The sequence below is a fragment of the Haliotis rubra genome, unplaced genomic scaffold (assembly GCF_003918875.1).
Source record: "Haliotis rubra isolate DU_JTF1 unplaced genomic scaffold, ASM391887v1 Scf59, whole genome shotgun sequence".
Taxonomy (NCBI): domain Eukaryota; kingdom Metazoa; phylum Mollusca; class Gastropoda; order Lepetellida; family Haliotidae; genus Haliotis; species Haliotis rubra.
The window spans coordinates 2,959,534-2,985,491 of NW_025767290.1; the positions used below are offsets into that span (position 1 = coordinate 2,959,534).

Genomic DNA, 25,958 nt, shown 5'->3' on the forward strand with positions numbered 1-25,958 from the left:
TCCATGTGCGCGCAGTGCGTAATGCGTAGTGCGTAATGCGTTTACAACGCTTTATACTAAAATAGAAATAGCGGTTTCCATGCACGCATAAAACGTGATGCGTGATACGTAGTGCGTATAGTGCGTGAATTTGCTTACGCTCAAAAAGTGTCCGAATACGCATCACGCAGCTATACGGAGGCCGGAAGTAGGGATTCCCAAGGGGTTTCCAATGTCACGTGTTTTTCATTGTGCACACAAGTTGCAAAATGCCAAGGAATTCGGTACCCAGGATACTGAACAATTAATTGAACCCTCCTTCTTTGTATCAGGAGTTAACGCACCCACCACAGGGGCCTTCGTTTTTTTCACATAACAGTACAATAAACCTGCACTAATCACATCCTCTGTTATGTCTGTTAGTTCTCTAGCGTTCTTAGAGAAACAATGTGGCATTGTAGACAGCAATTGTGATCAAAACTTGATTTAACGCATCACATAGCCTTTATACAGGTACACATGGAATTGGACACTACCACGTAATACGCACTAAGCACTACGCACCACGCAATTAAGCAGACAATACGTACACATGGAAACCGAGCTTGAGCCGCCGAAACTCGATGTGCATAGTTACGTCCCTTGAGTGTGCCGGGATATAATTGTGGGTTCGCATCTTGATTTGCCAGTGGGTTTCACCAAAACGTCTTAGATCAGTACACGCCGTGATTTAATTATAAAAACATCCTTATACCCAACTAACTCTCTCACTCAAGTTAATTTGGTTACACTGTGTTCGTAAAATACGTACTTAAATAGACTTATGCACATTAATTAACCAAACAGGCAATGGGAGTTTTTCATTTATTCTTATAACATGTGTAAAAGTACAACTTTATGATTCTGAACTTGCAGGTGGCAGATGACAAGTCCAAATTGCAGAAAACATGGAACAAAATGAAAAACCTAGGAAGAAAGATGAAAACAGCTGTTGGAGATGATGTCGTTCACAAGGATGAAGCCGCGGGCGATGACGACGACTCCGACGGCCCAGACTACGACTACATCGACGACGATACCCGACGCGAATACATAAAAGAGATTGAGAAACCAAACAGAGCGAAAGAACAAACGAAACTTAAAGGCGTTTTTTCTGCAAGCGCCAAGCCTGTTCAGCGAGTGCTCCCAAGTGCGCGCAAAGATCCAGCACCGGATGAGGAAGCCAAAGACTTTAAGAGCCTCAGCATCAGTGAACTAGAGTGTCTCTTACAAACGTGTGGGATGCAGGACCTAGCTAAGGTCTGCAGGCAAGAGAACTTGGATGGTTGTCTTCTCTGTTCCTTTTCGGATAAACTTCTAAAAGCAAAGCCTTTCAAACTGGACAACTACCGCTTACAAAAACTGAATTCGATTAAGAGCGGATGGAGACCAAAGACGTAGACATAACCAGTCATTATATTATATGAACGTCACTGTCAATGACCCGCGGATTCAGGATCAACTGTACACTTTCTTTTGCCATGCAGTTTAGATCGTTTTTACCATATTTTCTGACATTAAGTACCATGTGCTTATTGTGCTGTCATATTTTTGTTATTTTCATTATTTTGGTTCGTTAACGAAACAGAGCTATTGTGTTTTTTTCTAATTTGATATACTACGTTCGTATCTCCTTTAAAGCTGTCGGAATATGTATACATAATTATAGAAGTTTTTACCCAAAAAAATGTTCCAACTTGATGTTAAGTTGTGAGGATATATTTTGTGTCATGCGAGAATTAAGTGATAGCTTATGCATATTGTTTGCAACAAAATTGTATTTATGTGTCTTTTTAGCGAAAGATAGTATAGTGATAATTGTGTTGTATATTTGATTACAACAGGTAATGCAATGTCTGTTAAACAGGTATATTTTGTGAACAAATTCCGATACAGTAAGCTACAAAACCAAACATGATTACAATTTTCATAACAAAATGTTTCGAATCATGAAATAGTCAAACGGCAATTCGACGACGACTTTTATGTGTATGAGGGTTGCCGAAGTGTGATAACCGACTTATAGTGATATGTTAACGCACAATTAAAGCAATAACGCAGCTTCTCGTTGTCATGTGAAATAAAATAGATGACTAAAATATATCGACAAGACTGTTAGATTTCCACAATGCAATACAAGAAAGAAATGTCCAGATCATCCATCTTCGTAACTCAAGGTTGTTTTATCTCGTCTATACAGTGGGTCTACTTATGATCCTATCATCAGTCTTCCTACCTCTAGGGCGTTTTTATCTCGTAGAGATAGAGGGTATATTAGTGGTCGTATCATCCATCTTCGTATGTCTAGGGCGTTTTATGTCGTCAGTTTAGAGGGTCCGCTTTTGACCTGATGATCCATCTTCGTAACTCAAGTGTGTTTTATCTCGAAAAAAAAGAGGGTCCATTATTGACCTTATCAACCATCTTCATAACTCAAAGGTGTTTTATCTCGACAATATAGAGGGTGTACTTGGGACCCGATGGTTCATCTTCATGTCTCAAGGGTGCTTTATCTTGTGAAAGTAGGGGGTCTACTAGTGGCCGTATCATCTATCTTCGTAACTCTATGACGTTTTATCTCGACTATCCTAGGTTTACTTAAGATTCCGTCATCCATCTTCATAACTGTAGGGTGTTTTATCTTGTCAGTAAAGAGGGTGTACTTATGATCTGATGATCTATCTTTGTTACACTGAGATGTTTTATCTCGTTGTTACGGCCGGAACAGTTCCTGCGACCTGTGATGGAGGATGAGTGAGTTTTGTTTTATTTCGCACTCAGCAATATTCCCGCCTTATGGCGGTGATGGAGGGTGTGTGTCTGGGAGTGATATGCTTGTTTAGAGTAGTGTATGAGAACACTTCTTGTCAGAGTTGAAACTTGTCAGCATGTATTTCCTAGTTTCAGTCTCACAGGGTGTCTCAATTCCTTTTGTTCTAATTCATCGATATTTACTATTTTTCATCTGATATTGATAAAGTTATGCAATATGCAGTATAATATAATCTATTTCAGCATGTGACAATATTTCGAAAAATATTTTACAATACTATAATTTAAACATAACTCTAACCGCTGAAAAAATAAACTATATATTTGTATGGTGACAAAACGTTCACACAATCAAAAAATTGTTTTTTGATGGTAATGTACTTGATATGGGAATCCATTTAAAGACTCTACGTTTACATTGTCCCAACGCCAGCAATCTTTTGATACTGTTTGTAATTCATTTTTCATTACAGTTATCAAGTTTCCTCTTTTTTTTGGTTTTCTTTTCTTTCTTTTTTGTGTGTGTGTGTGTGTGTGTGTGTGTGTGTGTGTGTGTGTGTGTGTGTGTGTGTGTGTTATTATAAGATGTTTTGTGGGTGATATCTTCGACGTGATATGTCATGGAGAGTCATTGTTCATACTAAGACTTAGTATACGTGGAAACTATACTTATCCATCCACGTTTTGTATCTGTGTATTTTGGTCCTGATAAAACTTGTCCAAAAAGTTTTGTAATAGGTTTTGGCCACCGAATTGATTCATAGTTATTTTTCTGTCAAAATGATATATTTATGTCATTATTGTTTCTGACAATCGTAAATGCATTGTTTATGACTATTATAATTCCATTATTGTTGCTGGCTATCATAAGTCCTTTATTTCAGATAATTATATATGCATCACTGTTACTTACAATTGTAAATGCATTGTGTTTTATCTTACAAGCAAAATGCATTGCCTTTACTGTGCATGTAAAAATAATTCATTTTCAAATGACTGGTGCATAATTTGCTCTAATTTTATACAGCAACGACGTCTTACTTTGAATACTCGGAATTGGTAAGACATGGTTGTGAAATAACGCACACACTGGCTTCTGTGATCACTTCAACATTTTAGTGTACCCAAGCGCTAATATATGTAACTGTATCTTCTTGTAGGAATAGACCCTTATAACCTTTGTATACAATGATATGTTAATATGAAGATGGGCTAAAGCAAGTAAAGAAACACTGTTGACAGCTAAAAAAGAAATCCAGTTTCATTAAAACCAGATCACTCACTTCGGTGCGATAACTCCGAGGACAATTCATCGCAAGGTCGCGTCTGAAGAACCTTCGAACCAGCTAGTCCCATCCTCGGTAATCTCCAGGGTATACGTTACGATCACTCTCCACTATAGTGGACTATAAAACCAGGGTGTACGTTACGATCTCTCTCAACTATAGTGGACTATAAAACCAGGGTATACGTTACGATCACTCTCAACTATAGTGGACTATAAAACCAGGGTATACGTTACGATCCCTCTCAACTATAGTGGACTATAAAACCAGGGTGTACGTAACGATCACTCTCAACTATAGTGGACTATAAAACCAGGGTATACGTTACGATCACTCTCAACTATAGTGGACTATAAAACCAGGGTGTACGTTACGATCCCTCTCAACTATAGTGGACTATAAAACCAGGGCATACGTTACGATCACTCTAGTGGAGAGTGATCGTAACGTATACCCTGGAGATTATCGAGGATGGCTATTCCAGGCTTCTAAATTGTCCATACGAATGAGCGAAACATTCGGAAAAGATTGTCTGATTTCAGTATCTCGAAAACGCACTAAACGACTCGTTCCGAATGTAGATTCCGTAGGTTCCGAATAAGGTCGCGCAACATTATATTGCTGTGGACGTTTTCTGCATCTGTTTGTTTCTGACATCTACACCCAAAAAGGGCGTGTCATGAAAGGAATAATTATGTTCAGTTTCTGCCGGAATAACACGAGTGGGTCACGAATGGTGGTTCACCTGACTATAGTTTGGCATGAAATGCATGTGGACCCGTTTTTTTGTAAATATCTCTTCATCCAATGACCCAATCGATCTCAAACTGTGCAAGTGGATGTTTTGTCAGACAAACTAATCACATTGTAAATCACCGATTTTATGCATTTGTATTAAAGAATCTGTCTATGTAACTGTCAACAAAATAAACAGCAGACCGCAGACTGCTTGCAGAGGGAGGGAGCCAATGACCTGTAACAGCGGCAGTGTTGGGTCATAAAGGTAAATGCACGTGCAGTTCATGATAGTTACCCGTGCACTGCACAGTGATAGACCGTTTGGATCATTCACATTGACTACTTCTAGCTGTCATCATGAAAGCTTATTCAGATGATGCTAAACGTTTAATTAGAAATGTGTTGAATTTTTTTTTAAAAGAGAGCAAACGTAGAAAACCGATTTATAAGGTGTCGGATTACATGAAACGTACAACTTTTGCTCTTGGCATGAAAAAGAACATCGTGCTAAAAATTGTGAAAAATAAACCAACAACCAATAAACAAAACCTTGTACAAAAAAGTAGGCATCCACAGTTAGATTCTGTTGACATCATGGTCATCAGAGATGTCATTCGCCGGCTATTTGCTAGAAATGAACACCTCTTCATACCTGTCACGTGCATAGCTGACCTACATTGACGAACGTTGACCTTTATGACCCAACACTGCCGCTGTTACAGGTTATTGTCTCCCTCCCTCTGCAAGCAGTTTGCGTTCTGCTGTTTATTTTGTTGACAGTTACATAGACAGATTCTTTAATACAAATGCATAAAATCGGTGATTTACAATGTGATTAGGTTGTCTGACAAAACATCCACTTGCACAGTTTGAGATCGATTGGGTCATTGGATGAAGAGATATTTACAAAAAAAAACGGGTCCACATGCATTTCATGCCAAACTATAGACCCATATGGAGATGTCAGATTGTCCGACAGTGCGGTTGTCTTAGCTCAGTTTATTGCAACTATACCAAATTCCAGAGTCGCATCAGAAGCAACAATTTTCATTTAATCATCGAACCCTTGACCCAGGTGGTCTCTCCTGCATAGAGCAAGTAATCATCAACCCAGATGAACAATGAGAGTTTCACGTTAATTTGTCGATGTCTCAAGCTGGACATGTTATCCAACTGTCTGTCCCTACTGTGATACAGGTGTTTAGCAGGGAGGACATAACCAAAGCAGCTTTGTACACACTGTTTCCATATACAATAAACAACGCTTATAATAAACATGCTTATAACGCACTGGGTGAGTATTTTGTGCCGGTAGCTGGCTGTACAATGCCGACCGGTAATTCCGCGCACCTAAGCACATCGATCGCAACACGGCAACTAACGTCTCTTATTTTTTGTGGTTTACGTGACTAAACATGCTGGTATGCATCATATTTACCTAGAAATATAAGTTTTATTGACGACTATAAGATTCTAACGTTGCATTATGCCATACGGTTCACCTTACCAGCGTTCTGACGACATCGCTTGCTGTCCGGTAATTCTGCGCAGCAACTGATGCGCATAACATCCAGCTGGAGATCCGAAGTATGGAAGCGTATTAGGGCCAGATTATTTTAAAAAATCACTTCATCAATGTAAGGAAGAGTGTTTCATATTAAATCCAATAATGAATAATGAAGAAAAAGGTTTTAAAGTCCGATGAAAACGAATTTTCATAAAACTGTCAATTTATCTGTCAGTTACTGTTATTTACTTACCTTTAGTGATTAAAAGCCAGTCCCTTGTAGAAATGTCCCGATTTCAAACGTAAATGTGGTACCAGACGATGTTTACCTCGATACGGAAGTACGCTATTGCAGCTGCGCAGAATTACCGGACGCGCGGAATTACTGGACTCGCTTGTATATAATACATGTAATATTGATGCTTATAACGAACTGCGGTCATAACGAATTGACGCGGTGGTCGTTTTGTGTTCGTTATAACCGTAGGTTATTGTACGCATTAGGAATGAGTGAGTGGGTTCAATTGTACGCCGCTTTTAACAATATTCCAGCTATATCACGGCGGGGGACACCAGAAATGGGCTTCACACATTGTACCCATGTGGGGAATCAATCTCGGGTCTTCGGCTTGATGAGGGAACGCTTTAACCACTAGGCTATCCGACCGCCCGTACGCATTAGGAGTCTCTCGGGCAAAGGTGCCAAGAACAGATATAGACATATGAGTATGATAGCAGGTCTATCCACATTTACATGAATTCTAGTATCCGGTATATCCTATCCAGCTCCAGGGCCAGCCACGAGGCACCACAGGAATGATTGTAGGAGCGACAGTATGAAGGACCATGTTTAAATAATCATAATGACCTCCCACCTTTGACCTTGCATGAGGAACTCTTTGATGAAGAGCTTTTTTGAAGAGGTCAGTCTTTGCAAGGTCTAACAGCTAAGACATTTTGAGGGAAGCCTATGTTGTTCCAAGAAACTTACACCATGTTTCCAGTAAAGAGAAGAATTATGTGATAAGAAGTCTATTTCTTATAACTCAATCCAACGGGACTTCAACAAAGTTGTGCAGCACATTGGTCTATAGTATTATAGTTGAATGGAGATATAATTATCTTCATAATCGAGGATGTTGCTCAAAGATTGTTCATACAAAGTTGCCCATATGGGTGTCAGTGCTTAAACTCAAGACGCCTGACGTCCAACCACGTGATATGGGAGGTAATCCAACTTTGTACCCTGAAGTTCGGCTGTACCCTAAAAGCTTCAGATTATTCAAATTTCATTTAGTCAATTTGAGTCATGTTTAGTTATCATTTCCTCACATTTCCAAATATATAGAGATTCATTGTGTATGTGATAACATGACACCAAAATAATCAATCGTATTTTCTTGCTGTTAATGCTTTAATAAGAGCTAAAATGCAGGGGCTTGTAGTAAATGTTCCTTTCTTTCAAAAGGCAGCAAAGATGAATAAATCTATTTTGAGTTATTGTGTACTTGTTTTCTATTTTAGTCAATTATTCTGCCAATTATCCTCTGATGAAAAGAATGAGGGAATAGGGTTTACAGTCAGTGGTCGATATCATGACTCTCAACCCGCGCCATCAGCACTTTGTCATAGACTCTTATACTACAGAATAATGCCGATGTGACGTAAAACTCAACTCAACTTATACTACAGGGATCGGTAAATGAGGGAGTTGTTTTGGAATAACGCTTCCTGAAACAGTATTCCAGTCACGGTGTGTCAGTTTCATGTGACCAATATGGGTATAGTGTGAGTATGCCCAGTTCTGGGGTTCCTTGATGGATTCTTCCACTCATAAAGCAGTCAGGCGTAAAGAAGTCAGGTTGTGAGTTCAACTCCATGCACTTTTTTGACACCGTAACACAAGGATCTCCTTGAGCCTCTGTCATCACAACACAAGGACCTCCTTGAGCCTCTGCCATCACAACACAAGGATCTCCTTGAGCCTCTGCCATCACAACACAAGGATCTCCTTGAGCCTCTGCCATCACAACACAAGGATCTCCTTGAGCCTCTGTCATCACAACACGAGGATCTCCTTGAGCCTCTGTCATCACAACACGAGGATCTCCTTGAGCCTCTGTCATCACAACACAAGGATCTCCTTGAGCCTCTGTCATCATAACACAAGGATCTCCTTGAGCCTGTCATCACAACACGAGGATCTCCTTGAGCCTCTGTCATCATAACACAAGGATCTCCTTGAGCCTCTGTCATCAAAAAACAAGGATCTCCTTGAGCCTCTGTCATCACAACACGAGGATCTCCTTGAGCCTCTGTCATCACAACACGAGGATCTCCTTGAGCCTCTATCATCACAAGGATCTCCTTGAGCCTCTGTTATCACAACACAAGGATCTCCTTGAGCCTCTGTCATCACAACACGAGGATCTCCTTGAGCCTCTATCATCACAAGGATCTCCTTGAGCCTCTGTTATCACAACACAAGGATCTCCTTGAGTCTCTGTCATCACAACACAAGGATCTCCTTGAGTCTCTGTCATCACAACACAAGGATCTCCTTGAGTCTCTGTCATCACAAGGATCTCCTTGAACACAAGGATCTCCTTGAGTCTCTGTCATCACAACACAAGGATCTCCTTGAGTCTCTGTCATCACTACACGAGGATCTCCTTGAGCCTCTGTCATCACAACACAAGGATCTCCTTGAGTCTCTGTCATCACAACACAAGGATCTCCTTGAGTCTCTGTCATCACAACACAAGGATCTCCTTGAGTCTCTGTCATCACAACACAAGGATCTCCTTGAGTCTCTGTTATCACAACACAAGGATCTCCTTGAGTCTCTGTCATCACAACACAAGGATCTCCTTGAGTCTCTGTCATCACAACACAAGGATCTCCTTGAGTCTCTGTCATCACAACACAAGGATCTCCTTGAGTCTCTGTCATCACAACACAAGGATCTCCTTGAGTCTCTGTCATCACAACACAAGGATCTCCTTGAGTCTCTGTCATCACTACACGAGGATCTCCTTGAGCCTCTGTCATCACAACACAAGGATCTCCTTGAGTCTCTGTCATCACAACACAAGGATCTCCTTGAGTCTCTGTCATCACTACACGAGGATCTTCCTCAGTTAATGTGAGTCCCTGTTGCCATAAAACAAACAACACAACAAAGGTGTATGAAATAAACATGTATATACATTAATCAACAATAGACTCCACCATCCCATCTTGTGGATGAGGTTCAGTCCTAGTCTCCTCTCCATCTTCCTAAACTCATCCACAGCACGAACTATACTACAACACCATTCAACAAACTAATTCACACATCAGTCTAATGCTATTTCTCCGTGATTACAGTAATACATGGAATGTCAAAACTCTTCACATGTTCCAGTGTCATTAAAAATCACAATGTGCCATAAAATGTCTTTCATCAAAAACAGCATCTTTTTATTAATTATAACTACTGGAGAACAATTATGATATACGTATGTACATCATTCCAAAATTAGCTGCCATAAAAATGCATCAGTTGTGGTACAAATACAGAGAAATGGGGTATATCAAACCTCGGGCGCTCTTACTGATGGTAGCGCTACCATGATTATCAATCCATCTGTCTGTGGTCGGAAACAGGAAAACATTAAATTTCTAAAATGTCCTAAATAGCAAAAGATATGAATACCATGTTTAGCTTTTAGTTCTGCTGCAGAAACCCTCTCTGTGTTTCAGCTAAATTTAACTTGTTTCCATGGAAACAGGAAAACAAATAAAATGAAAAACATCCACAAATAGGTAAAGGCACAACTTCAGGATATGTTTGATATATTAACAAATGATAGTTGAAAAATACTGAACAGTTTTCGAATTGCGCTCAGCAAATGAAACTATTTAGGATGGACAGAGAAACGAATAATAGGGTAGCATCTATACCTGACACTACAAAACAGATATAATTTGAGTTGCTTAAAACTAAGTCCACATTGTTTCTATCAAAATGTACAAAACAGAATTTAGAAAAGTTTCAAAAATGCAAAAGGTACCAGTTAATGTGAATAGCAATAGATATACCAAGTCTGTTGAAATATGTTGAACAAAATTAACTCTACCTTTGTTCGAAACTAATTCAACATTTATTCCATGGAAACATAAAAAATGAATTTTGAAATTTCAAAATAGCAAAGGCACAAGTTAGGCTAATGAGCAATGCATATGCCAAGTTTCATGTAAAAACATGTAAAAAAATTTAAGTTATGGCTTGGAATAGAATGGGAATGCCATTGCAGTCTCTAAGACCAACAGCAAGCAAGCCAATCACAATAGGTCTCCGTAGCTTTGGGGAAAAGACATAATAACAACTTATTTTCCACAGACAGCCAGGATCAACTGGGACAATAATCTCTGCTGAGACAGGGTATCACTCTGTGGCATCCTCATTAATAAAACATGATGAATCAAGGATAACAGTATTGGTTTAAAAAATAAAATCTCCAGAGCAGTCATATAAAAGGTTTGAACACACAGCTCATTCATGTACACTATCACAGTTTCCATAGTTACGAGGTCACAGCCTCACTCAGAATTTGGGCAATAGCTATCACAACCGTGGTATCCATGCCAACAGCGACCATTAGGAACATATGGTGATCATTGGTGTCTAAATTTATGAATTACAAGAACTAGAATTCGGTCGTAAACCTGTCGGAACAGTTTTCATGGCAAAATTATTTTGTGTATTTACTTTGATCACCAAATTCCCGACAGTCTGTCAAACTTTCCATCATGAGCTGGAACAATTAGTATTTGGCAGTAAATGTAACATTGCTTGTTGTGACAGCAATACCTGGTCTAAGTAAGTAAAAACGTTCGTTGTAAGGGACTGTTCATAATGAATTGCTAGGGTGGTGATGATTTTTTGATTTTTTGATTTTATTTTATTTATTTACTTATTTATTGTTGTTGGTTTTTTGGGGACCCATTTTGTTCTAAGGAGCTGGGGGTCCCCGGCAATTTTGTATACACTTACTAGGGGGATCAGCAATTTTGTACATAAAAATAGGTTTACAATTATGCTTAGAAATTATGGGAAGGGGAGGTGGTTCATTGATTTTGTACATGACATGCAGGGGGGTCACCTAAATTTTGGGGGAGGTCATTCACATTGTACATGCTTCTCCATAAAAATCCTCATCCCCCCAGCCATAAATTATGAATAATCCCTAATACATTTTGCTGAATTTCACTAAACATTATTGGCAGAATCGGGCAATGCATGATTCAGCACTAATGGTACTGATTAGCAACTCTGCCCTCTTTACTGAATTCAGCATCGCTACTGGACGAAGAGCCAGTCCTCAACGTAAAACAGTCTGGTAAAATATACATCTTCCAGCAGAGGGTACATGACTAGATGACACCTGCATCATAATGTAGAAGGACGGGGAGCCTTCTTTGTCACCAGTCTCAGGTCCTGCCCGGCCTTCATAGCTATCTTTCTATCATCTGCGTACTGTTGCAGTATCTCATGTCGATGTCGGGGATCGTCTGCGGGTAACGGCTTACAGTTGCAGCTTGCACGCAGCTTTATTGCCTACACAGAAAATGAATTATCAGAGCATGTGACAGAGAAAATGCATCATTAGAACACATGACAGATAAAATGCATTATCAGAGCATATGACAGATAAAATGCATTATCAGAGCATATGACACTGAAAAGACATTATTGGAGCATATGGTAAAGAAAATGCATTATCAGAGCATGTGACAGATAAAATGCATCATTAGAACACATGACAGATAAAATGCATTATCAGAGCATATGACAGATAAAATGCATTATCAGAGCATATGACACTGAAAAGACATTATTGGAGCATATGGTAAAAAAATGCATTTTCAGAGCATGTGACAGAGAAAATGCATCATTAGAGCATATGACACAGAAAAGGCATTATTGGAGCATATGGTAAAGAAAAGGCATTATTGGAGCATGGTAAAGCATGTGACAGAGAAAATGCATCATTAGAGCATATGACACAGAAAAGGCATTATTGGAGCATATGGTAAAGAAAATGCATTATCAGAGCATGTGACAGAGAAAATGCATCATTAGAGCATATGACACAGAAAAGGCACCATTAAAACATAAGACAGAGAACCCACATCATTAGAGCATATGACCAGTGTTGATTCCCATCAGCTGAACTCTGATTTACTCCTTACACACCACAGGCCCTATTAATGTCAAGCAAGCTGCTGACCTGAGGACAGTGAGAGGCCATCTTGATCGGAGGCTTGTGGCTTCTGTTTAATGATGGCACAGTATACATTTGCAGGAAACAGTCAATATTATCAAAAACATATCCCAGTATTAAAAACCAGGCATCTAACAAGACCCCAGCTTCCTTATTGTAACAGAGTGTGTGACCCCACATGAATCGTAGGATGGCATGGAGACTCGGTGTCTGGTAGAGTTAACATGGTAGATGACACCAACTTGACCTGGATTTTATTGCTGTAATGTCAGATCTACTTGTGCAGGAACAGAGATAATAAATACAGACTGGCATTACCTCCGGGCACAAGGAAATCCAGATGCTCCGCTCGCTTCAAATTGGCCGGATGGGTAGACAACCATTCTGGAGTCTTCTCTTCATTTCCAAAGTCTTCGCTGATCTGGAACCTCTTCCAGACCACGCTCCCTTCACGGACGTCATAGCATGCCTGCCAGGAGGTATGAATTGGTCTCAGATCACATACAGATTTCACTTACCAAATATACCATTGTGTACAGTTTCATTAAACCCATCTTTGACTCCATTGGGGTTCATGAGCCTTCTAATTAGGTTTCGATGTTTTTACATTCTTGGAATTTGGGAGCAAAGCTTTATGACTAGGATATTTCACTTTTAAATTTTGTAATCCAATATAATCGAGAAGTTCTGAATGCAAAACCATGGCGTTATCATGTTGTTACGGATATTTCATACATCAGGTCATTTCTGAGCACCATGTATTTTACACACAAACGGGTTTCCATCAAAGGAATATTTTCCCTGTTTTACTTTTTGTTTGCTGAGATTGAAAGGTTTTGTGCCATAACACATCTGATAGACGCAAGAACAATAGCATCCTTCATACGAACTGGATGGTCTAAGTTATGTCATGGTCACCTAACGTGACCACCTAAGGAGGTGTCCTCAAATCTACATGAGAGGGATAGAACATTTCCTTTCGGCGGGACTGATTCACATATGTCATGGCTTGCAGCATTATTTTTTCCACCACACATATTTGCAGAATTTGCCTAAAATGTCAAGTGAATTAAATCTGAAAGAATGAGTCCAAGTTTAACTGTTAACTAGAAACCACTTCCAACTTTTGTAGCCGACCATATTGGCTACCTTCATGGTGGAGGTGGAGGCAATGAATTTTTACAATGAAACAATCTGTTGAAGGCTTTCTCTAACCAGCCACCAGTCTGAACCAACCTAGCCACTTTTAACTTTTTGTCACCATAACATGGAAATACATCCACTGTGTTTTCAAACTCAAACCTGTTAACGTTTCAGGCATGAAACCTAATCATGCTAATGCTGTAGATTTTGAATGAAACTGACATGTACCAAATCAATATTCAATACTCTAATCAGGAGATAATCTTTAAAGTAAGTGATCTCTGGTTACGATGATAACATGACCTACCCTGGCAGCGAGCTGCATCCCCACTTTGTCAGCCTCTTTCTCCAGTTTGCGACTGTACGGCAAGCACAACAGAATCTGCAGCGACACAATCTGAGTCAAGGTATGTCCATTTAATGTTGGAGGAACGCCTGTTGTGAATATCTTAAGATACCTGTGGTTAAACTGATGAGCATGGGTACAGTTCAATCATGATCAGAGCTAACCAACTCTGAACTCCAACCAACAATCACAGGCTCCGGCCACATCAAAGGGATGTAACTCTGAACAGTGAACTGCAGGATCTGAAAGTGGAGGGTCACCATAACTACTGTTGAAGAGGTCATTATCGACACAGGCACTAGAGTACCCTAGCCAAAATCAGAACACAGAAATGTACCCTTGGACAAGTCCATTTCACTCCATTTTTCTTTATCGAATCGGTATGAGATGCAATTGATTGTGTTATAGAAGAAACGAGCACCCACAATGACAAATATTTCAGGATGCACAGTATCACTTATAATCAGGCAAATGGGAACTATTGCATGAACAGGTTTTGGCTTTGGGTTGCGGAATATGTTTCTGATCTGGAAAATCAAACTGGAACTACAAATGACAATTCGACTACCAACTACTCACATCTAACACCCTGTTGTAGAACCACTGCGTCACCAAGGCGATGCCGTCATTAGGCATGATGGTCCAGATTGCACCCATCACGACAATGATCGCTACGTCAAACAGCTGGGCCACGCTCATATTCTCTGCCTGAAAGAACAGCAGACTCTTACCAGCCCTCACCAACATAGTCCCTGTTTATGACAGAAACATCTAAATGAAATTGGTATCTCATGAAAGAGTTAGAAGTAACCTTGAAAGAATGTGTACAATGAGTAGATGCATTATGTGACGAGTGTTGTGTTCGTTTGTTGTTGAAGGCACACTGTCACACATTTTCGACAATATTATGGCCTAAATTATATATATTGGGGCATATGTACTCACTTCAGCTTCCTATTGATGCAATAATACACTTATTAGGCCTTACAACTTGCCTGAAATCGATAACTGAAATTTCGAGGCAAACAGCTTGCAAACAGAGAACACTTGCCATATATGGAATGTAAACAATTGCTCTGTACATCAAAAACTGTTACACACAGTGTTCTTGGTGTTTGCCAAACTGGTTTCAATCACAAGTTGTGCGTAGGATATTTGTAAAGAGTGCCCCAAGGGACATTAAGTCTCATAGGGTTTGCTTGAAATAATGTTCACATGGTAGAGGGTGCAAGAGGCCTTGACAGCTGATAGTTAGCACAGAGGTGCAGATAAGCTGCGTATCTGCGTAAATTACGCAAATATTTATGTGAAAACTCAATTCTCATTAAGTCAGTTGAGTACAAGTACGCTTGAAGTTTTGTAAATACTCAATAAGTTTGACCTTACGTGCAGTCACACAAAGATGTCAAATCTTAGCTTGCGTACCCGTGCATTGATAAAATAACTGAGGTAAATTGAGAGGTTCTATTTCAACACATGAACTTGGCAACTTGCAGTCTTTCTCATCGTTTCTCATATTACAGATCCAATATAAATACCATTTATACTTTGTTATATTTTAAAAATTAATGCAAATTAGCAAAATGCCCAATTGAGTTTGAGTGAGGTGGGTACAATTTATTTGGTTACTCAAAGGAAAATTACGATACCCAATTGAGATGAACACAAGTGAGTACATAACTCAATGACCCCAAAAGTTATCTCTCGCTCTGTGGCATTAATGAGAGAAATGCATAATTTATTTTTAGAGAAGTGTGGTATGATATAGTGCCCTTAAACACAGCACTCAGCAACTCAGTCTGTAAATATTGAGTCTGAACTTGACAATCCAATGATCATCAATCTGCACAATTAGGATACAACATTGGTCAACCCAATCCACTTAGTTGCCTCTAAGACAAGCATGTCTTGCTGATGCTCAATTCTAGCCCAGGTCTTCATGGGTCTTGTGTCTGGACGTATGTTCGTACAGGATTGTCACTGTCCAAAATGTTGAGGCCAAACCAATAGAAATCTCTGTTTTGTTCAATTAGCACCATAGCTATGCAAGTCTTGCCAGGTGAGTCGAACTTACCGCGTGAGAGAGAAGGGTGTGTGCCATCTCGTGCCCAAGGACTATTGCCATTTGGTCTTCAGTCCTAGCAACCTTTGTCATTCCCATAAACACGAAAATATGTCCATGCTGAAAAGGGAATTGCCTCTCGGTACTATTTTTTTTATATTGAGTATATTGTTCATGGCAAAGTGGGATACTTAATTATCTGTGAAGAGCTATGAATCACATATTTATGAATATTTAAAGCATAATTTGTAGTTGTTGACATTCCCCAAACCTCCCATATTAGTACTCCCAAACATGTCTACAAGGTACTTCAAAACCTCTCTTCTAGGTACTCCCAAACATGTCCACAAGGTACTTCAAAAGGTCCCCTCTAGGTACTCCCAAACATGTCTCACGGGTACTTCAAAACCTCCCTCTGGGTACTCCCTTAAACATGTCTCACGGGAACTTCAAAACCTCCCCTCTTGGTACTCCCAAACATGTCTACGGGATACTTCAAAACCTCTCTTCTAGGTACTCCCAAATATGTCCACAAGGTACTTCAAAAGGTCCCCTCTAGGTACTCCCAAACATGTCTATGGGGAACTTCAAAACCTCCCCTCTGGGTACTCCCAAACATGTCTACGGGGTACTTCAAAACCTCCCCTCTGGGTACTCCCAAACATGTCTACGGGATACTTCAAAACCTCTCTTCTAGGTACTCCCAAACATGTCCACAAGGTACTTCAAAAGGTCCCCTCTAGGTACTCCCAAACATGTCTATGGGGAACTTCAAAACCTCCCCTCTGGGTACTCCCAAACATGTCTACGGGGAACTTCAAAACCTCCCCTCTGGGTACTCCCAAACATGTCCACAAGGTACTTCAAAACCTCCCCTCTTGGTACTCCCAAACATGTCCACAAGGTACTTCAAAATCTCCCCTCTTGGTACTCCCAAACATGTCTACGGGGTACTTCAAAACCTCCGCTCTTGGTACTCCCAAACATGTCTACGGGGTACTTCAAAACCTCCCCTCTTGATACTCCCAAACATGTCTACGGGGTACTTCAAAACCTCCCCTCTTGGTACTCCCAAACGTTGTCTACAGGGTACTTCAAAACCTCCCCTCTTGGTACTCCAAAACATGTCTACGGGGTACTTCAAAACTTCCCCTCTTGATACTCCCAAACATGTCTACAGGGTACTTCAAAACTTCCCCTCTTGATAGTCCCAAACGTTGTCTACAGGGTACTTCAAAACCTCCCCTCTTGGTACTCCCAAACATGTTTATGGGGTACTTCAAAACCTCCCCTCTTGGTACTCCCAAACATGTCTACGGGGTACTTCAAAACCTCCCCTCTTGGTACTCCCAAACATGTCTACGGAGTACTTCAAAACCTCCCCTCTTGGTACTCCCAAACATGTCTACGGGGTACTTCAAAACCTCCCCTCTTGATACTCCCAAACATGTCTATGGGGTACTTCAAAACCTCCCCTCTTGGTACTCCCAAACATGTCTACGGGGTACTTCAAAACCTCCCCTCTGGGTACTCCCAAACATGTCTACAGGGTACTTCAAAACTCACCGGTACAACGAAGGCATTGACATCTGGAGAATCAACAACACTAATCCGCCACTTCTCAACATCCATCTGCATCAGATCAGGGTTACTCTCCACTAGTCTTGTAGCAATCTTGAGGATCTTCTGGAAAGCTGGGTGTTCAACCGAAATCAGCTGCTCTTCGTACCGATCCAGCTCCTGGCAAAGATGGCTGTATTACAAACTGTCTGGACCAGACATATTCATAGGCACTGCTCTCCTTCCTTAAAGCTTACATAGCCCTGTGTGAGGTAATCCTATAGATTACATCCAAACCCTTTACACTTGCTGATGGGGTGAACGTCTGTGGTCATATGCACAAGACGTCTGACTTCGGATCAGAAGGTCTGTGGTTCAAATCCCATCACAGAACTCAGAAATTTCAATTCACAATCACCAAACAGAGAGTATTGAAGATGCTCAGAAACGTACAGTTAAACACTGTTGTATTGAAGGTGAAGTGATCTTTTAAATACTTCAAGTTATCTGAGGTTCGTAAAAACTGCAAAACGATGACTAAATATAGAATATGCAAGGACCAAGTATTACCTTGAAGACAACCATCAAAATTTGATGTAACATTTTTTTTATAATGTATTTGTTCCAGGTTTTAAAAATATTTCTTCTCTTTTTCTTCAGGCAAGACATTTTCTGATACTGTTTCAAGGTGCCTCAGCATTAAGACAGTCATACATCTATGTTAAGGCATGGGAGTTACGGTAACCTAAGATCACTTTGAACGATGGCACCATGGTGACTAGTCCACTTTAATCTCTGCAAACTCTTGTCCCCAGCCTTCCATGAATATTCATTTTGGGGCACATGGTGTCATCTCTTCTTTGTGTGAATGGAGATTGTCACTAATTTTGAGAGATGAAACAATTGCGGTTCTTATTTCTGCTCAGTTTTCTTTCAGCTGCTGACACTATTGTAATGTTGTTTCTCAATCTATCTTTCATCATCATTCTCTTACTACTTGTCAGAGAACATAGAAATCTCGCAAGTATACAAATTGACAGATATCTACTTGCCATGTGTGAACAGCATACCTGCCTGAAAACATTCCTGTAGCTTTCTACATAATGAGGGGCAGTGGGGTAGCCTAGTTGTTAAAGCGTTCAATCGTCACGCCAAAGGCCCGAATTCGATTCCTCACATGGGCACAATGTGTGAAGCCCATTTCTGATGCCCCCGCTGTGATATGGCTGGAATATTGCTAAAAAGTGGCATAAAACCCAACTCACTCACTCACTCCATCATAATGACAGATTTAGAAACAGAGACAGGGTTGTTTTAAACACTTGATTGTGACAAAATTGTTAACATTCTTGATAGCACTTACATTAATATTTTGGTCTAGCTATTTCTTATTGGTGCTGCCACCTATCCAACCCACTTCTTTTTTACAACTAAGGCTGTATGTTTGAATATAGTTTTCTTATTTATCATTATCAAGAGCTTTCATTTAATTATTTCACAGTCAAATTCGGTGAGAACCAATTTCATTAAAACAAATTCTTTTCAATTATATAATCCTCTTGTAACATAATCGCAACAATTTCTACTTACCACCTGTGCTCTTGCCTTGGAGATCTTCATCATCTGATCGTGTGTGAACATCATGAATCTCTTCCTGTTGGTGATGGGTGTGGCAACCATGTGTGACTGGTAGTAGTACCACGCCCAGCTAACCCCTGCCCCACCCATGACGGCAAACACCGGCCAACTCTGCTTCACACGTGTCCATATACTGCGCTTCTCCTCACTTGGTAATCTCTGCCACCATTTACGGACACCCCTGGGAAAATATTTTGCACACAGTAAAATCTGCATTATGCAAATTTAACAGTTTCTAGTAAATTGTTCATTTAATTTTACTTAAATTAATTAATCTAAATCTGTACCACAGGGGTGGAAATAACCCATTGCCTGACGTCGGAGTCCAGTGTTTTTTTCTGTCGGGAAAGCAAATTTGTATATTACACTGCACCGGTGTCCAGTTGACTTTCCAATGTTTTTTTTGTTTTTTTTTTGTTTTGTTTTTTTATTCCATTTCAAGTCTCACATAAAATACATATGGCAAAGAGGACAACATCCAAATATATATGAATATAGCTTCAGTGATGTTTTGCAAGGTTTTATATGACATAAAAGACAGTATTGCAAACATATACACACACGCGCACACATACATATATACATATACATACATATGCACATACATACATATAAATATAACATCATGAGATTACAACAATTATATAGATACATAAGATGTCATTAAAGTTTCTGTGGAGGGAATATGAATTTGGAGGGGTAAGGTTGAATAGTATGGTTGTAGTGAGTAGACTTTCCAATGTTAATTTTGTTGTTTATTTAAAAAATCAGCAGGAAAATGGTCAGTATAGTGGAAAAATTATCAGGGCAAGTGACATTACATGTGCCACTGTACTGGAGTACACTATCGATCTTAAAGTTATTTCCACCCCTGTACCATTACAGAAAAATTGGAGACAGCCCATACACTTAGTCCTTTAGGGACTTCACTTTGTCATAGTAAGAGATTAACACTGGTATCTTAGACGCAGACCTATCATAAATTATTATATCTGACTTGCACAATTAAAAAAATCTTCAAAACAAAACAGCAGGGTTGATGCTCATAAATTCCTAATTCCACTTAACAAAGACTCAAAATTAATCCAAACATATTTATTTATTGGAAAGAGGTTACTGATATGTCAGAGTAGCAATAATTAGTGGGGTCATCCAAAAGATGACATCCTTGCCTTGTCATCTTGTTGAGGGGGTTAATAACCTCTTTGGTCATGCAGACTACCCATGAAGATCTGGGTTAGAATTTGTCTTCAGTAACCCATGCTTATCGTAAGAGGCGACTAACAGGATCAGGTTGACAGGGTCGCTGACTTGATTGACACATGTCATCGTTCCCCCATTTGCGTAGAACTATGCTCATGATGTTGATCACTGGATTGCCTGGTCCAGACTCAATTATTTACAGACAGCAGCCATATAGATGGAATATTGCTGAGTGCAGCGTTAAACAACTACACCAGCGACACTAACTTACCTTCCTGTGAGTGCTGCCCCAATCTTCACGATCGGCTTCACCATTATCAGGAATATTGGCGGAATCGGTCTTCTTGGAGAAGTATGGAACTGACGGATGTCGGACAAGACAACCTGTGACCTCACGCCCACCTTCAGTCGCAGGTGCCGTGCTCCTCGCGGCAAAACCGTTATCCCCGACCTGAACATGGCAACTGATGGGAGATCTCTAAAGTTAAGACAGAACTTTTAGATCTATCGGACGTTCAGCTGTTCGGCGTATAGGTTCCGGGTATTGCAAACTCCAGTGCAATAATTCAGTAGATTTCGTCAGACAGCGATGAAAACATTTGACACAACATATGAATAAAACTTGTACATCATAAATCAAACTTCATGCCAACAATGAATAATTAACTCAAATCGCTTGCGGCAGTGACAACCGTTCATTGCGAAACATCCAATCGTCCCGTCACTACACGCATGGCAAACTGAGAGTGAATATGGTCTAAGGGAGACCACTCCAAATTGATCGTAACCGTAAAATTCACATGTTCGCCCGCTAAGGATCAGGCTAAAAACGGAACGACGTCAAAACGGCTCCAAAATGGATTGGCAAAAACGATATTATTTTTTTGCATATTTATAATCCGCACATATCCACGCTCGTAAGCATGCTCTTGGCGCTAACACATTATTACCCCGGATAACCCAAGCTGTCTGTTAGGCGCTAGAACGTTATAGTCACATGATTTATCCCAGCGGGTACCCATTTTTTGAACACTGAACAGAGGCAATTTTTTAACAAACTCATTTGCCTAAGGTGAGACCCCATGTATCACATGTGCTTTGTTGTGGGACAGGACCGAAGTCCTAGAAACTCTCAGGAGTCATGCTGCCAAACACGGTCACCCATCCAAGGGATCTCCGCGCCGAACGTTGCTTAACTTCAGCTGATTTGTGACATGGGTTCTATGCACAGGTCTACACACCACCACAATTTATATATCGGTATGTATACGAATTTATTTTACCATTACTTGTACGTTTATATCTGACATTATATTCATTTTATTTTTCATAGGGAATTATTGTCGATTCGTAAATTTTATTTTAGCGTTTTATAGACTTTCAGTAAACTTCATATTTTAAAAAAGCGTTTATGTTTGAACGGCTTTTACAAAAAAATATGTTTAAATATCAAATCATTATTCGGACCCGTGAAATTCACACGAATTCAACGATTTCAACGAATATACTTGAAAGGTAACCTGGTTTACATGCTCAACCTCTTCACCGTGCAAAGGTAACATTTGTTTTTATAGGGCGCGTGGTGTTTGCAGTTGTGTGTGACGTATCAGCGGTGTGACGTATCAGCGGTGAGTCTGGAGCAGACAATCCAGTGATCCATTTTGTGAGTTACGATCAACGCCGTCGGGGTACAAATACATGCAATATCAATAGAGTCACAGAATATGACAATCGGATCCGTTTACTGGGCCTAGATACCAGATTAGGTCCCAGGGGGTAGCCTAGTGGTTAAAGCGTTCGATCGTCATGTTGAAGATCCGGGTTCGATTCCCCACATGGGCAAAATGTGTGAAACCCATGTGTGGTGTCCCCCGCCGTGATATTGCTGAATATTGCTGAAAGCGGCGTAAAACTAAACTCACTCAAGGAGATTTATTCTAACCCAGAATCACGACGTAATTAGTCTTCAGATTAGAATGAGGCGCTACCCATCCGCCCCCTGCAGATTCGAGGTTGACTAAATAATCTGATTAACACATCCCCTAAGTTATATACCTGAACAGATTTCAGACATATCAATGCACATGTTTTTTTAAACTATAAACGAAATATACTTTAGAAGACGTGGATCAATTTTGACCATAAATTATTGAGAACGTTGTGCCCTTAAACGCACAATGGTCTTAAGTGCACAGAAATCATGAATATTCATGAGTGGGGGGAGCTTATGTCACTACGTCACATACACAGCACAGTATCTTCCGCGGAACTAGTAGAGGGAGTTGACCTATGCTGCTTCGTCTGTTATTGCCTTATACAATGTGACAGCTACAATATGCATATGATGTATATGTAAACATGAAGTATACGTGCTGTTTATTCAATATAATGTGCTGTATTGAAGTTTTGCGACGCAACTTCCCACGGTGAAGGAGTTCAAGCGAGAAAGCCTCCTCGAGAACAACCACGGTACCTAGCGTTGCGATGGAAACATTCACATGTCAATATTGTCATTGCTCAGTCCTGACTTATCATAACTCTCCAACCAAACAGAATAACATCTCTTGTCAACCAACTAAATACTTATACAATACATATGTACATGTACGTACATATTGCCAGATCTAATTAAACTCCACGTATTTCAATAGCGTCAGCTCTAATAGGGCGTCTTATGAAGGAAGGAAATGTTACCCAGGCAGGCCAAAGTACCCAAAGCTACCTTTCCATGGCTATCAGGGCACTACAAACTTTGAAACAAATATTTGAGATTTATATCCCAGGGTAACCTAGCATGGCAACAAATATTTCTGGAATTTGGGTGGTGTATCTGGAGTACCTGAGGAATCCCTCCAAATGGTAAAATTACTAGTTTCTGGTGTAAAGGGGCAGATAAATATATTAAGGATAAAAAACAACAACACCATGTCAACACCACCGCCAGTTTAAATGTCTGGCAAAGTATATCCCTCCAAAGATACCATACTGCCAGGGTGTTTTGGTACTTTGGCAAGTCTTACTGAGTTTCCTTACTGGCAGTTAAAATCACTCTCAATTATTTTCAACTTAACTTCCCTCTAAAGTAATTAATATAAAATCATTTTCATGGCATTTTCAACACCCCTTTCAACCTGATCCCTTTGACCATGTACAACCCCCTCTAGACTGAAAATTTCATTCACTCTCTCTCCCATTTCAGCCTAGCTGGGCCACTTCCTCGGCGTCAAGGCGGACAGTCAGTGTGCACCACAGAGGTTCTGCCAGCTGCCCAGGAGAGCTTCATCCAGCCCCAAGCACCCCAGGGGACTGGTAGGAAATGAAATGCATGTTGTTTTTGCTGTACCTTTTTTAAAAAGGTCCATTGTGCATTTAAGGTTTTCTGTGCACTTAAGGTTTCCTATAGGAGTCCTTAAGTGCACAGAAAACCTTAAATGCACAATGATGTCTTGGCCCCTCCCTGCACCCTCTTGGCTGTTTTTGGCTGGTGCAGAGGCCCCACCTGATCCCTTTGACCATGTACAACCCCTCTAGACTGAAAATTTCATTCAATCTCTCTCCCATTTCAGCCTAGCTGGGCCACTTCCTCGGCACGTCAAGGCGGACAGTCAGTGTGCACCACAGAGGTTCTGCCAGCTGCCCAGGAGAGCTTCATCCAGCCCCAAGCACCCCAGGGGACTGGTAGGAAATGAAATGCATGTTGTTTTTGCTGTGCCTTTTTAAAAGGGTCCATTGTGCATTTAAGGTTTTCTGTGCACTTAAGGTTTCCTATAGCAGTCCTTAAGTGCACAGAAAACCTTAAATGCACAATGATGTCTTGGCCCCTCCCTGCACCCTCTTGGCTGTTTTTGGCTGGTGCAGAGGCCCCACCTGATCCCTTTGACCATGTACAACCCCCTCTAGACTGAAAATTTCATTCAATCTCTCTCCCATTTCAGCCTAGCTGGGCCACTTCCTCGGCACGTCAAGGCGGACAGTCAGTGTGCACCACAGAGGTTCTGCCAGCTGCCCAGGAGAGCTTCATCCAGCTCCAAGCACCCCAGGGGACTGGTAAGAAATGAAATGCATGTTGTTTTTGCTGTGCCTTTTTTAAAAAGGTCCATTGTGCATTTAAGGTTTTCTGTGCACTTAAGGTTTCCTATAGCAGTCCTTAAGTGCACAGAAAACCTTAAATGCACAATGATGTCTTGGCCCCTCCCTGCACCCTCTTGGCTGTTTTTGGCTGGTGCAGAGGCCCCACCTGATCCCTTTGACCATGTACAACCCCCTCTAGACTGAAAATTTCATTCAATCTCTCTCCCATTTCAGCCTAGCTGGGCCACTTCCTCGGCCCGTCAAGGCGGACAGTCAGTGTGCACCACAGAGGTTCTGCCAGCTGCCCAGGAGAGCTTCATCCAGCCCCAAGCACCCCAGGGGACTGGTAAGAAATGAAATGCATGTTGTTTTGCTGTGCCTTTTTAAAAGGTCCATTGTGCATTTAAGGTTTTCTGTGCACTTAAGGTTTCCTATAGCAGTCCTTAAGTGCACAGAAAACCTTAAATGCACAATGATGTCTTGGCCCCTCCCTGCACCCTCTTGGCTGTTTTTGGCTGGTGCAGAGGCCCCACCTGATCCCTTTGACCATGTACAACCCCCTCTAGACTGAAAATTTCATTCAATCTCTCTCCCATTTCAGCCTAGCTGGGCCACTTCCTCGGCCCGTCAAGGCGGACAGTCAGTGTGCACCACAGAGGTTCTGCCAGCTGCCCAGGAGAGCTTCATCCAGCCCCAAGCACCCCAGGGGACTGGTAGGAAATGAAATGCATGTTGTTTTTGCTGTACCTTTTTTAAAAGGGTCCATTGTGCATTTAAGGTTTTCTGTGCACTTAAGGTTTTCTATAGCAGTCCTTAAGTGCACAGAAAACCTTAAATGCACAATGATGTCTTGGCCCCTCCCTGGACCCTCTTGGCTGTTTTTGGCTGGTGCAGAGGCCCCACCTGATCCCTTTGACCATGTACAACCCCCTCTAGACTGAAAAATTCATTCACTCACTCTCCCATTTCAGCCTAGCTTGGCCGCTTCCTCGGCCCGTCAAGGCGGACAGTCAGTGTGCACCACAGAGGTTCTGCCAGCTGCCCAGGAGAGCTTCATCCAGCCCCAAGCACCCCAGGGGACTGGTAGGAAATGAAATGCATGTTGTTTTTGCTGTACCTTTTTTAAAAAGGTCCATTGTGCATTTAAGGTTTTCTGTGCACTTAAGGTTTCCTATAGCAGTCCTTAAGTGCACAGAAAACTTAAATGCACACAATGATGTCTTGGCCCCTCCCTGCACCCTCTTGGCTGTTTTGGCTGGTGCAGAGGCCCCACCTGATCCCTTTGACCATGTACAACCCCTCTAGACTGAAAATTTCATTCACTCACTCTCCCATTTCAGCCTAG

The 25,958-nt window shown here is 40.9% G+C and overlaps 2 protein-coding genes across 5 annotated transcripts in view; one reads left to right on the forward strand and one right to left on the reverse strand.

The window, feature by feature from the left end:
- The window catches only part of LOC124254989, a 50,699-nt gene extending 47,419 nt beyond the window's left edge, over positions 1-3,280 (forward strand). For all 4 annotated transcript variants that reach the window (XM_046688830.1, XM_046688831.1, XM_046688832.1 and 1 more), the window contains one exon: positions 895-3,280. In XM_046688830.1, the coding sequence (XP_046544786.1) occupies positions 895-1,419 (525 nt within the window). In that variant the 3' untranslated portion in view covers positions 1,420-3,280. The remainder of the gene's footprint in view (positions 1-894) is intronic.
- An 8,197-nt stretch (positions 3,281-11,477) lies between these two features.
- LOC124254991 (metalloendopeptidase OMA1, mitochondrial-like) lies at positions 11,478-21,288 on the reverse strand. The gene is made up of 8 exons (XM_046688834.1): positions 20,814-21,288; positions 19,292-19,520; positions 17,708-17,881; positions 16,154-16,261; positions 14,659-14,787; positions 14,041-14,115; positions 12,909-13,059; positions 11,478-11,923 (listed from the first exon to the last, which is right to left on the reverse strand). Exons 1-8 carry the CDS (start codon positions 20,999-21,001, stop codon positions 11,892-11,894), a joined length of 1,086 nt encoding a protein of 361 aa, XP_046544790.1. The 5' UTR covers positions 21,002-21,288; the 3' UTR covers positions 11,478-11,891.
- Positions 21,289-25,958: the final 4,670 nt, after the last annotated feature.

Coding starts and splice junctions, on each gene's coding strand:
- LOC124254991 (XM_046688834.1), bottom strand. CDS start 21,001: ATGTTCAGGTCGGGGATAACGGTTTTGCCGCGAGGAGCACGGCACCTG. Junction 14,116..14,658: donor TCTACAACAGGGTGTTAGAT/GTGAGTAGTTGG, acceptor GTGTCGCTGCAG/ATTCTGTTGTGCTTGCCGTA. Junction 11,924..12,908: donor GGATTTCCTTGTGCCCGGAG/GTAATGCCAGTC, acceptor TTTTCTGTGTAG/GCAATAAAGCTGCGTGCAAG.